This window comes from Hemicordylus capensis, chromosome 2 (genome assembly GCF_027244095.1).
Source record: "Hemicordylus capensis ecotype Gifberg chromosome 2, rHemCap1.1.pri, whole genome shotgun sequence".
NCBI classification, from domain to species: Eukaryota; Metazoa; Chordata; class Lepidosauria; order Squamata; family Cordylidae; genus Hemicordylus; species Hemicordylus capensis.
Genome location: NC_069658.1, coordinates 426,077,378 through 426,090,856, shown reverse-complemented (window position 1 = coordinate 426,090,856; position 13,479 = coordinate 426,077,378). Strand labels below are relative to the sequence as shown.

At 44.1% G+C, this 13,479-nt stretch overlaps 2 protein-coding genes across 10 annotated transcripts in view; one reads left to right on the top strand and one right to left on the bottom strand.

Annotated features, from left to right (window-relative positions):
• Positions 1-11,424, bottom strand: part of PRKAG1 (protein kinase AMP-activated non-catalytic subunit gamma 1) — a 27,482-nt gene extending 16,058 nt beyond the window's left edge. The window contains exons 1-5 of one of the 2 annotated variants that reach the window (XM_053289235.1): positions 11,274-11,424; positions 5,093-5,141; positions 3,804-3,910; positions 738-819; positions 548-606 (exon numbers count right to left, since the gene is read on the bottom strand). In XM_053289235.1, coding sequence (XP_053145210.1) covers positions 548-606; positions 738-819; positions 3,804-3,910; positions 5,093-5,141; positions 11,274-11,282 — 306 coding nt within the window. In that variant the 5' untranslated portion in view covers positions 11,283-11,424. Of the gene's footprint in view, positions 1-547; positions 607-737; positions 820-3,803; positions 3,911-5,092; positions 5,142-10,235; positions 10,386-11,273 lie in introns of those variants that run through there. The other variant, XM_053289233.1, reaches the window with a different exon arrangement.
• INPP1 (inositol polyphosphate-1-phosphatase) overlaps positions 11,404-13,479 on the top strand; it is a 16,676-nt gene continuing 14,600 nt past the window's right edge. For 6 of the 8 annotated variants that reach the window (XM_053289226.1, XM_053289232.1, XM_053289230.1 and 3 more), the window contains exons 1-3: positions 11,404-11,523; positions 11,919-12,010; positions 12,470-12,591. The gene's annotated coding sequence lies outside the window, so the exon portion shown is untranslated. Of the gene's footprint in view, positions 11,524-11,918; positions 12,011-12,424; positions 12,592-13,479 lie in introns of those variants that run through there. The other 2 variants (XM_053289227.1, XM_053289229.1) reach the window with 2 other exon arrangements.

Here is a 13,479-nt window from a genome sequence, read left to right as displayed (position 1 = left end):
CCAGCTCTCCTATTTTTCAAAGATCTGCAGCATCATTCTCCTGCAACCAACCTTCATGGCCGCACGTCCTCCTGTGCACCTCCAGCCTAGCTTCTTTCTAACAAAGAATTCCCCTCTTCCTGGCAAGAGTTTTCTAGGTCCCACCCACCTGGTGTGCTGATTGAGCCCTGGAGTTCACCAGCCTCTCAGTCAAGACAGGGTTCACTTCCAGTAAACTCTTTGGGGGAGAGGAGTCTGATCACTACAGTCCCTAACTAATCTTCACGTTAGGACTTGAAAGGCTGAGTGATATAAGTGACAAACTGTCACTCCTAGCCAACTAGAAGTCCCAGGCAAAACCTAATCTATGTTTCTCACTTGCACTTAATTCCCCCTGCCCTCAACAATAAGAGCTAGAAACTTGCTCTTGGAAAGCTAAGGTTTTCAAGATTCCATGGCAACTGACAAATCTACATTAGAGACCACAATTTAATCACAACAACCCCGGAAATGTATGCACTTCTTCAACACTGAAAAAAGGAGATAACAATGCTCAGAGTATGCTTACCATGGCTGACTTGTAGTAGCGGTGCAGGATGTTGATGAAGTCTGTAATTGTAAGCATTCCTATGGGACAAAGAAGAGGTAACAGGGGTCAATTCCATACTACAGGTGGTTGGTTGGGGGTGGATGGGCAAAGCATGCAAAAAAAAAAAGGCACTAGCCTCTCCTGTGTCTTTCAGAGGGGAGACACTTACCCACAAAGCTTTGCTTTTTGCTGTCCCAAAGGGGTGCAGCCCGCACACCATTGGTTACTAATGCAAAGAAGGCTTTCTTCACCTACAAGCCAGATAAACAAAGAGAGGATGTTCACACAGTGAGACAGACACACACACAGTGACTTTAATTAATCTAAATCAGCTACTTTAATTTAACAAGCCCACAACACACTTTCAGATTATCTTCTTATTGAGAGAGGAACTAAAGGAAGGAATGAGCAGGAGCATTGAAACCTCTTTTAAATAATTCTGGGTGTTATCAAAACACACCAAAAGTCCTGCAGCCCCTTAGAAGCTAGCACATTTGTAGTGGCATATGCTTTTGCAGACTAGCATCCATTTTGTTAGATGCACAGCGCTATTCTCAGTTGGAAGGGTGTCTGAGCACATGCAACATGAAGCGCAAAGGATGGCAGTGCCTCTATCACTCTTCTGTGCAGAGCCCCAAGGAGAAATAGATTATCACTACTGAGTGCAGTTCTGAAAGAGTCATTCTCCTCTCATCTTGTATACATTTGGGTGCTGCATAGAAAAGTGACAAACGCAGGGGCATGGCAAGGTTGGAGTGGACCCTGGGACAAAGAGTGAAGATGGGCCCCTGCCGCTCTGCTGCCTTCTTCAGAGAGTCATAAGGGAAAGAGGAAGCAGCCACCCTCTCCCTCAGAGGCCCAGGGACATTCTCCCACACTCCCTGCTCAATTGTAGCTAAGCTCCTGGACAAAACCCAGTCCTGACCTCAAGAGATGTAGCACTACACTGCTCAGATTCATGACCGAGCAAAAAGCAAAAGAAAAGCTCCTCACTCAGCCCAATTTGAGTCAATCAGTAGACCAGGTGGGTGGGACCTAGAGAGCGGTTGTGGGGAATTCTGGGAACAAGAAGGGCTGGTTTTGGTTAGAGAAAAGAAGGAAACATGTGGCCATGGAAAACTACTGCAGTTCTTGGAAGACAGAACTGCAGGGGCTTGAATCTCAACTGGAGTTTGGCAAGTTCAAGTGAAAAGGAAGCCTGGACTTTGGCTTCAGGAAGTTTAGTCTAGGAAAAAGTTTGTATAGCCAGACTGTGTTAGAATTTCTGTTTCTTTGGTGTGTACTTGGTATATCCCTCATACTGTTCTAGTACTGATTACCTGCAACATAATTAAAATAAGAAACGCTAGCCTACGCCCATTCTACCTAGGGTGTTGCAAAAGACTCTAAAAACATTTAAACATTCATCAAGACAACCTATTTTTGTAATTTTAATAAGATGCTTAACTGTATCTAAGAAAGCTAGAAGCCTCAGACGGAAGCAGTCTGTGGAAATGGAATAAAACTGGTTTGGGTTTTTTTAGTTCTTTTCTTTTTACAAGCCTCTCCAAGTTGGTTTTGAACTCAGGAAGGACGTGGGGCAAAGGGGGGTTACTCTGGTGCAAGCACATCCTCAGACGTTCAGCAACTACGAGTTTTTCTCATTCCGTGTAGGTATACACGTGGAAGGGTGTGTGTTTTTTTAATTTGCCCAATACCGAGTGACAGAGGGACCTTGGATTAAAGCACCCAATCCGCTGGTCGTTCTCTGCAAATTTCCGGGTGCTTGGTGGCAGCCTTTTGAACCTACCAATAATTACAGAATAGTTTTAGGAGAAGCCTAGTCATGCAGCTCAGCAGGGATGATTCAGCATTTCTCTCCCTCACATGAGCTTGCTCTGAGACAAAGGCTTTAAAAGCTATACAAAGTGTTCACAGCAGATTCAAAGAATCAAAATTGGAAGGAGACATTTTCAACATATCTTTTACATATTTATATCAACTGGTTTCCAAACTTCTTGACATGGGCATTTTGACACACGGCTATTAACATCTTATCTAATTTAGGAGCTCTGAAACTTTCCTAAGCCACCCTAATTTCCAAAGTCTTGTTTTTACTATCCAATGTTTTGCTTATGTCACCTGGACTACAGTTAATATGTAAAGGACTGAGTCTTGTGTGTTTATGGGAGAAATGTACTTTATGTAGTTAAAGACGACATGAGGATCTGTTATCAACTGTAATCGAAAAATGTCATTTAAGTATTTGTCACTGTCACTAAACATGTCACCCTCAAGAGGTCAGAAGAGGTCATTCTCTATCTTATAAAGTGTGTGTGTATGTGTGTATCCCCCGCAAAGGTTAAAAGCCAATGTGTGGTGATTTTGAAACAATTTCTTTCTGTTTGACCACAGTGAAAATTGTGAAGTCTCCCAAATTTAAGAAAAATAATGATTTGGGATATTATGTTGCAAGTATTTTTCCTATTTATGCATGCAGTTTTCAGTTCACCGTGCTTCCAAGTCATATAATACATTTTGGATGATGTTTTTATTTTCCATGTATACAAGTTTCTCAAACTCAGTTTTAGATCTTAATGCATCATGCTTCTGCTTTTGCGAAGTTTAAATTAAGCTAATTTGTAGATCTTGATGAAAATAATTTCCCCCTATAATTTTAATGATCTGTTCATTAGACTGTACCAGACTGAATTAAAAACAATTTCATAACACCAGTCCCCACCCCCACATCCTGAATCTCCACACTGTAAAGGTGTCTGCTCTTTTCACAGCTGAAATGGTCTTGGGAAGATCAATTCAGACGCAGGAAGCAGTTTAAACTGCAAAGGAGGTAGTCCCCGCTAACAGTGTGGACTTTCACGGGGAGGGGGGGATTGGTGTTGCAATATGTGTGCCTAACTCCACACACCACACATCTTCCTCCTCCATTTGGCCCTAAGCCTGCTACTTACTTCCATCTGCCTATACTTGTCCACTTGAAGGCTTGTGCCAGGGTTCTATGGCAGCACGAGGGCCACAAATGTCTACTGCTCAGTCTTACAATTTTGTTTTGACACACACTAAGGTTCTTCTGAATACCTGGAAATTTCCACAGGCCAAGAGAGCCCTCCCTCTTGGGGCAACTCCATTTTGCTGCCCTACTAGTTGTCACAGAGTCACCCATTCCAGAAACCCTGGTTCACTCTACTCTGGTCCAATAGAGGTCCCACCCTGCCCCAACCAGGATACTACCCACCTGCAGTGAAGTATCAAACACAACAAGCTTGGAGCTTGTTGGGATGAGGTCATAGCAGCGATGTGACTTCATGAAGCACGTGTAGATGCCACCACTGGAATCCCCATCTGTTTTGGGAAACAAATATGAAGAGCATACGAGCAGGGTGTGCCAATACATCCCTCACCCCTCAAACTGCATGAAGGGCAAATAGATACATTAGAAAACTTATGGTGCAGTGGCACATGGAGGGAGGCATTTTCAGTGCAAGAGCTCCCAAACATGGCCTTTCTGAGAGTCATTCGAGAGTCAGGATGGGGAACTTCAGGCTGTCTTGCCCCCTTTCCATTATTTATTCTTTAGATAGCACTATCTAAACAGAAATATAAGAAAAGGAAGACCCCTGCCCCAAGGAGCTTACAATATACCAGCAATTATATTATTGTCAGAGCATATACATCATACTTTAAAAAAAGAGAGATTTTTTTTAAAAAGGATGATATATATGCCCTCACAATAATATGTCACTCAGACATAAATAATGGATATGAAACTAACTTGAATATATATGCTTATATTTTGTACTATTTATTGTACCAACCCTTGGGGAAAGGACAAGGCATTACACAGAGCACTATCGAGCAAGTAGGCTGGGACAAGATAAGAGGCCCGCTGCCACCCCTCTGAGACTTCTCTAACTTGCACGTCTCTGAGTCAGCAGCCTTAGGTGAGTGATGTGAACAAGATACTCACACCAGCTGAAAACCAAGCAACTATTTGTTTTAAACAAAAGATTACTGAAAGATAAACATAAGACATAAGGAAAGGCAGAGGGTCCCTGATTGAAGTCCACAAGTCCCTCCCCCAGCTTCAGTCAAACTAAAAGGCCCCCCATAGCCTTCTAAGGCTAGGGGGGCAGACCCACTGGCCTTCCTGTAATTCAAGCACTGATGGAGAGTATATCTGGGGCTCAGGAGAGCTTCAGGCACTCAGCATTGCCCAGGAGTACCTCTTGTCCAGTGATTTTCTCTGCAACCCCCCACCTCTTTAGGCAAGGACTGGTGTGTCCTTTGCCTGTGGAGATACACAGTACAATCTACTGGATCTCACAGACCACTGGTGTTAACATCCTGCATCTTTAGCCACACTCCACAAGAAACCAGCAACAGAATATTCACAGACTGCAAGCTGAACAGAGCCTCTCAAAGGCATGCCTCAGCTACATATTCTCACAGCTCCATCACACACACAGGCCATTTCCTGCTGAGAACCACACAGATCATTTTGTTTGCCCCAACAGTTTCACTCACCTTCTGGCAAAGGGAGGCTTTTCTCCAGCTCACTCTCAGAAATGGTGCCCTAAAGAAAAAAAGAAAGGGCGGGGGGGGAGAGAAAAGGGGAAATCAGAGAAATGCAAGCACAGGTCTTGGTACAATAAATGATTCCTCTGACATCCCATATCATCACCTGGAACATAAGAAACAAAGACCAGTACTGATGACAAATTAAAGAAATCTTAATATTATGGATTTTGATTATTTAATTGCATAGATTTGTATACGGACAAACAATAACTGTAAAGGGGGGAAATGACACTGTGTGCAGATAATGTCCTTGCATATCATTGCAGCTTTGCAGGCACCATCTTAAAAAGAGACAGTCCTGCTTGGGGGTGGGGGGGGGATGCCTTTAAAGACAGTGTCTCCTAACTCCTGCTTTCATAAGGAATTTTTCAAAAATAGTTTAGACAGTCACCCAGCCCATCTTTTTAACTGATGAAAATATTTTAAATGGATTAATCTGATTAATCAGCTAAGCACTGTTGTCCTAAGGAGAATGACCTGGAATGGGTCTCATTCTCACAGACTTGTGTGTCTGGAGTCACACCGTTTAAAACAGGGGTGGGCAAACCTGTCCCTTCAGCTGTTAAACTACAAGTCCCATCTTGTTACTGGGAGTTTTAGTCCAAAAACAGCTGGAGGACCAAGTTCGCCCACCCCTAGTTAAAAACATACTGCTAACCTCTTCAGTCGGACTAGGGACCCCGCTACAGCTAAGGGAAGACACACATACTCCTCAGTCTTCAGAGCTGTTGATGGATTTAACACACCAGAGTATTCCCTGTAACAGGGATTCCCAGATGTAGTAGTCTACAACTCTCATAATTCTTAGCCAAAGGCCATTGCAGCTAAAGATGCTGGGAGCTGTAGTCACAAATCTGGGAATTCATGTTACAGCGAACACAGCTTACAAGCACGTGAAATCTTAGAGGAGTTTCACAGCAGCTAGACTATAAACAATTCAGAAATCAAAAGAATAGAGGTGAAGTTGGGCATTCAGTTTTGTTTGTCCTTACTGGACAAACAGTCCAGGGACATGGGTGGCAAGCAGGACTTTGACCAAGATGACCAGGATCAAATTTTTGTTAGCCATGAAACTCAACTTGTCACTATAACGCAACCTAACCTACCTTACAGGATTGCTGCAAGTATAGAATGAGTAAAAGCCATTACATCCCTCCCTGAAGCTTCATGGAGAAAAAGCAGAATACTAGGCAGAAATCTCAGCATACCTAGGGGAAAACAACTCTCTCATGTGTGTTCAGAGTCCAGCTATGCATCTTGGGACAAGGTTTCTGGCTCTCCCTTCACGATTCAACTAGGACATTCAATACAGAAGACCCATCTCCTTAAAGCTATGGCATTTGAGCACAACAATAGGAAATGCAAACGTTAGTGCTTTTACAAGCTCCTCCCCATCAGCCAGCAGGATGAGATTCTGCCTTATATAATTTCAGTCCTTGATCCCACAGAAATGTCATTGTGTTCCCACAATGGTCTGTCAATCTCCAGAGTATGACAGAATCCAGCTGCTAGTGCTTCCAAGCTGGGAGAGCCACTACTACTGTATATACAGAGATGTCTTGCCTGAAGAGGTTGAGGGTGTTAAACAGGAAAGGACACTGGCCCTGCGACAAGAAGAATGCAAAAGATTCTAAATCTGGTGAAATCTAACAAGGTTAAAATGGAAAAGCAGGGCACTCAAGCAGGTTGCACAGGCTGAAATTAAAATCCCCAATCCACTCTTTGTTGGTAAGAGCAGGAGTTTGAAAGAAATCATAGTGAGAACCTGAAGTGTATAAAACTCTTCCACCTTCACAATCTTCCAATCCTATCCGATTAATGAGCGCAAACAAATTAAGCAAAACCCAGTCTTGGAGGTCACATATACCCAAGAAGCACAACTTTTATAACTCCATTTGAGTTTCAGTATGACCCAGTCTTCCTAACCTTCACACTATCAGAGACTGGTCAGCTGGCAACCCATAGGCCATGTGTGCCCCCCAAACCATTTTACTAGGCACCTTATAAAGTTTAACTATCAAGTTTTAGTCAAGATATGATAAGATGTTTGCCCACGGCTCCACATGGAAGGAAAAGAAACACATTTTTCAATGAGAGAGAGAGGAGTGGATCCAGAGTTGCACAAGAAGTCTGCTCACACAATGGGTCTTTCCCACCTGCTCCACAGCACTGCATATGCTCCATCCCAGTAAAGTCCTCATTGCATGCTGACGCTCACTCTAGGATGGAGACTCACCAACAAGGGGTCAGTATATGGACACAAAGCACATACACATACATCTAACCTGCACCTCTACTTGGAGATGCCAGGGATTGAACCCGGGACCATCTGCATGCAAGGCAGATACTCTACCACTAAACTATGGCAGTCCCTCATCAGGCAAGCATGTAAACACAGATATGTGCACCCAGATATGTGCACCCTAATTGCAGGCACATGCACACACCACAGGCTGCAAAGCTATTGACTCGTTAGCCTGCTACACTATCTTCATCGGCTGTGTAGGAAGGGTTCCCTCAACTTGCTCTCTTTGCCTGCAACGTGTCCAGGATTGCCTGGCTAGTACTCCTGCTGTGGCGGCACACCAGCTTGCATGTCACACCATGCTGAATCATTACAGAGAATATAAAATAAGCATGACGGAAAGGTCACAGGCTCAGCAGCAACAAGTCTCTGCTCACATGGAGCAAACAGGAAATGTAACAGAAAAGAGGCTGGCTCTCATGTGCACAGCTGGCTGGAGTTTTAACTCCTGTCCCTGGAGTTTTAAAAGGCTTGAATCACCAGAATCACTCGAGAAAAATCCACTTTCCAAAGACTTTGAGAAAACTGCAGAATTTTCACAGAATTGGATACTCTTTGCATAGTGCTTGCAAAAACTACTTCTGGCCACACAGCTTCAAGCACACCCACCTGCAAACAAGTAAATCAGACTAACAGCTTCCTTTTCCTGGCTATGCCTAAGCATAGCAAGAGAAATTTCAGCCACTCCACTGTTTCTCCCACACATGTTTCAAGAAGGCAAGGTGCGCCCTGCAGCCACTTTTATTTAAATTAAACCAGTTAAGCAGGGTGGAGACAAAATTTCAAATTCCTAGCAGGGCTGCAAAGTTTGGACAATTAATGTTCTAGATGAGTCTATTAAAAAGCCTTTGATCAGTCAAAGAGATGCTCCCAATTAAATTAAATCACTCAGGATTTTAAAAAAGTGTTAACCTTGTATTATAATGTGCTTGCAACAGCAAAGGTAAGCAGGTAGGCAGAGTAGAGCCTATATGACACCATGACTATCTACACCAGATCACAGTTCAAGTGAGTTTCTACTGGTCGTGTGTAAAGCTATCTCCTACCAGCAACCAGGTCCTACTAGTTCACAACTTCTTTCTTTCTTTAAAAAAAGGATAACTAACCTTTGTAATTGGGAGAAGGGTACCAGGGATGGCTGATACAGGAGAGATTGAGTTACAGCCTGATCCTATGCATTTTTACTGAGAAAAAAGTCCCACTGGCTGACATCCTGACTAAATTTACTCAAGGCATGCCTAACTTGCCCTTTTAATTTCAATGGGATGTCCTTGAGTACATTTAGGCAGGATGTCAGCCACTGGGTTCAAGGGGGATTACTTTTAACTGTGCACCACATTGTGACCTTTGCCTGCATTGCCCTCTCATTGAAACGGAAAGGAAGAAGTGGCTGCAGCCCCTTTCCCCTATGTCCTCAGTGGTGTCCTCAGTGGTGCATCTACCTTGGCAAAAAAGTGATTTCCCTTTAACTTACAGCCATAGTGGAGTGCAGATTTCTGGACCAGATTTATTTCATGCAGGACACAGAGGTCAGGCTGGTGATCTGCACAAGCACAGAGTGCTCACAAGAATATGCAATGTGCAAGGTGTTTCAGGACAGGTATTCAGGGATTACTGAGCAGGAATGATGGAGCAGACAAGCTGATATGAAAGAGGCCCCTGAAGACAAGAAGCTTGAAAATGTCTGTCTGAGGAGAATAACATTTTAACTTGATTGTCTAAAAAGCCCCAAGAGTGCTGTAGAAATTATCAGCATGATTAATATATAAGCAGTTCTGCACTTGGAACCATCTTGACAACTGTTTGGGGGAGCAACATGTATGGCTACTTGCCTCCATATCATTCGGAATGCCAAGCTGTAAGGGCAAGAGAGAGAAATGCTCTTTTGCTCAGTTAAAAAAGGCAGCTTGTGAAAGCTACTTCCTTAAGGGATCAAGGATTGCTCACTTTTCAAAAGGCTGGATGAAGTTACACCCAACACTGGCACTGCAAGACAGCAGCATCCTGTTGCTCAGGACACAAAGGAAGCTGCTACAGAATGAGCAGAGAGGAACGGCAGACAGTGGAGGTTTAACCAATCTGGCACAAGCTGCGAAAGCAGGAAGAGTCCCTACTTTAAATTTTACTTCATCACTGAACCTTGATTCTTAGGCCAGTCACAGTTCTCTCAAAGTCAGGTTTCCCCACCTGTAATATGGGGACAAAAGCTCTTGACCTACATTACATGGTAGTTGGAGGAATTACTGGGATAAATATGTGGCGTGCTTTGAACACTCAGGAATGCTACTGTCTAAATGCTAATATTATTATTAGTAGAAACTTGACATTTTCAATCACACATGCATGTGGTAGCCAGGCACAAATTGTATCAACATAATCTCACTAAGCTAAGTTTCCTGCCATACCTTACTAGTTAGCCTCCCCTGGGGTCAGTAAACCCTCAACATGAAATGCTGTAGAAATCCACCCACCCACCCACACAGTGCTTCTGAGAACATTGCTGCTAAGCATGCTGTGTGTTCTGTTCTGTGTGTTCTGTATACCATTCCAGCTGGATACAATAGCCTGTAGCAAGTGTGACTGTCTTGAAAAGGCTCAGGACAGACAAGAGTTGCCAAGTCATTTCAAGTCCACCCAACAGAGGTATATTATGATGGAAGAAGCTAGGCAGGATCTCTCCAAGTCTCTTTCTAAGAGAGGAGGGGTGCCAGGGAAGCAACAAGTCTGCTGTCTCAATGTCTGAAATCCAACCCAAGCTTACCTGGGAGTCAAATTGGGACTTACTTCTGAGTAAACATGTAAAAGATTGAGGGATCCCACTAGTGGAACTCTCCAGCCTGCCAGGACATCAAGGGCTGCCCATGCAGCCATACACCCTCTTGATAGAGAAGAGGGGACCCCAACAGCAGACAAACATAGTTGCTCCTCTATCGAGGCTTGGGTTCAAATCCCCATTCAGACCTCGGGCCAGTCGCTTTCTCTCAGTCTCATCAGCTCAGAGGACTGGAAAAACAAAAGGAAATACCCCACACCATACACAATGCTGCTCTGAATTCCATGTAGGAGGAGAAGATACCATTAAACGGACACCACACACATCCCATCTACACAACCTTAATAGCACAATCAAGATTACTTATTGTAAAAGTAATTACTCCAAACCACTCTCTACAAGCCAAAGCAATAAAGCTGTGAGAGAGTAAAGTGTCTTCCTCTACATTTTAACATATGGTGTTCTTAATCTCTATGGCAATTTGGAACAGAACAATTTATTCAGTATTTAAACTGGTGGCTAAGTGACAGAGCTGTGAAACCAGCTATTTCTGCTAGGAGGAGAACTGCATCCTGGCATTCTTCTAACAGAAGGACCTGCTGCTGCAACCTTCCATAGGATTTCATTTCAGACAGGTTACTGATTGCACAAGTACACAGCTTGCAAAGTAATTATTTATGGGGATTATTAGTGGGCTGCAGTAACTGGATTTCAGGCAAGCCACTATGACCCAGACTATGACAGTCTGTAATATGGGGAAAACTGACCTACCTTCCAGGGTTGTTGTAAGGATTAGGGAGATAATGTACCTGGAGCACTTTGAGCATTCTATGAGAACAACTTAAGACGGTTCTTCTTGTTATTCCTTGCCTATGCCCCGGACATCAGAACTACCCACTCCCTTAAAGGACACCCCAAAGAAGATCTGTGTCGTTCTCCTTCACCCCCAAGGATATGGAGAAGATCAACAACGGAAGGGAATAGGTGAGACTAAGCAACAGAAGCTGCCTCTGCTGAACATACGGGGCCCTGAGCCTGCTTCCACTTACCGCCTCCATGATCCCCGTCGCTCCCCCCTCACTCGCCGAGGGGGAGCCAGCGAACTCTGCAGTTGCCGCCCCAGCAGAACCTCGACGTCCTTCCGCCCTCGCTTCCGCCAGTAAGGTAGCCCACGTGACAGGAAGTGGGTGGGGGAAAGGGTTGGCTCCGTCCTTCCACGCGAAAGACAGGCAAGGGAGAGAGAGCGCGCGCGTGCCCATTGCTGAACATGCTTACTATTAGAGAGTAAGCCCCATTCAGGTATGGCCCCAGGGATGTACTTTTGAGTAAACACGTTTAGAATTATACAGTTAATCGGACAAAAATGACACACACACACACACACACCCCTCGGTCTTTGTGGGTTCATGAGCCCAAGACATGGACAAGCCATAGGCACTAACTGGCTTCCGGACTGACTTGGGCGTTTGGTTGTATGCTGTCTGACAGGAGGGAAAATCAGTTTGCAAACAGATTGTTAATCTGTTGTTAAACTGAAATAAAGGGCATGAACTCCTGCCTTTGCTTTCACCTTTTGGGAGGGCGGGGAGGAGGTTTGACACTGCTGTCCACTGGACAGTGTCCAGTCACAATGACGCTTAAGTCCTGAGCTTCTCTATTCATGCCTAAAGATAACACTCAATTTTTCCTCGCAGGAGAGGGGGAAATGGCAAAGGTAACTAGAAAGTCCCGTCAGCAGACTATGGAATTCTAACTCTTGCAAAACAGTTCAAGCTCCTTGGACTCAGTAAGTCTATATAAACACTTCTGCTTCCGAGTATAGATAGGTGGCGAGCAGCCCCACAGAGAAAGGAAAGGATAAATCTAGAGTGACACACTATAACACAATTAAGTGGCATTTTAACCAGCTTTGAACTGGGTTTCCCCGCTCACGGCCAATGCAACTTATATGGACTTATCATCATAAACATGCAAAGAGATAAACAGACACCACTCAGCGGCCATAGAGAATGATGGCTTTCCATTTTTCCAATAAAGGAGTTTTCCATTTTTACCTGAAGTACAGGCTGTGTGTGGCTCGAGTCTTCCTCTACTTCGATGGGCAATGTATCTAGAGAATGTATACCATAGAGACTTGGGGTAGAGTGGCTTTCTATTTTTCCATTATGCTCTTCATATGACGTTATTCAAAAGAAAACTGGCAGTGGAGGTTGTTTTAAATCTTGTCTTTTTCTATATCTGGTAGATCATAGGACATAACAGTTTATGACTGTTGACTTCCTTCGTATACCTCTGAAGTTTCAGTAATGGGGGTACAGCATCTTAAGGACCAGAGCAGAAATGGTTATGTGGCTCAGCAGCTCTCTGGTAAGTTATACATTAGAGTTCTCTCCCCACCCCCCCACCCCCACATTTCTTCAGACTGACAGATAGTTAAATGAGATGGGGAATGCCAGTGACATAGGGTATGTGGGTGAGGATCACTCAAGTCTGGAAGGATCCTTGTGTTTTATTGTAGAATACAGTATGTATCCACTTCACAGATGCATAAAGTATTCAACTCCATCAGCAAGTATATAAGTATATGGCCATCTCTTTATGTAGTTGCTGACTGATAGTTCAGGACTCAGGAGGCCAGTGGATGTCTCTGAATGGGAATGTTATTAGCCTGGAAGAACCCTGATGGGGGAAGCCATAAAAGCCTGGCACAGACCCACCTAGTGGGAAAGGTTGATGTGAGAGTGACCCATCCCAGCCTTGCTGGCTGTGAATGTAAAGCCATTTGGGACAGGCCAAGTGCACAGCGGGGAAATGACTTGATTAGCAAGCCAGAGGTTGCTGGTTCGAATCCCTGCTGGTATGTTTCCCAGACTATGGGAAACACCTATATCGAGCTGCAGTGATATAGGAAGATGCTGAAAGGCATCATCTCATACTGTGCAGGAGATGGCAATGGTAAACCCCTCCTATATTCTACCAAAGACAACCACAGGGCTCAGAATCGATACCAACTCAACAGCACACTTTACCTTGAAGTGCGAGATACAGGGTGAAATAAACTGACTTTTGGAGAGGCTGGGCAGAGAGCTGAAGCACCTTAGGGTGCAGGATTTTCTTTCTGGGGATCTGATGAAACCTGTTGCTGCTTGTTGGAATGCTCTGTTACTTCATACTCAGTGCTCAACTGGTATATTTGTAAATAAACCAAGTATTACAAAGATACTATAAGCCTCCCATGATTGCTCCTCCAAAGGA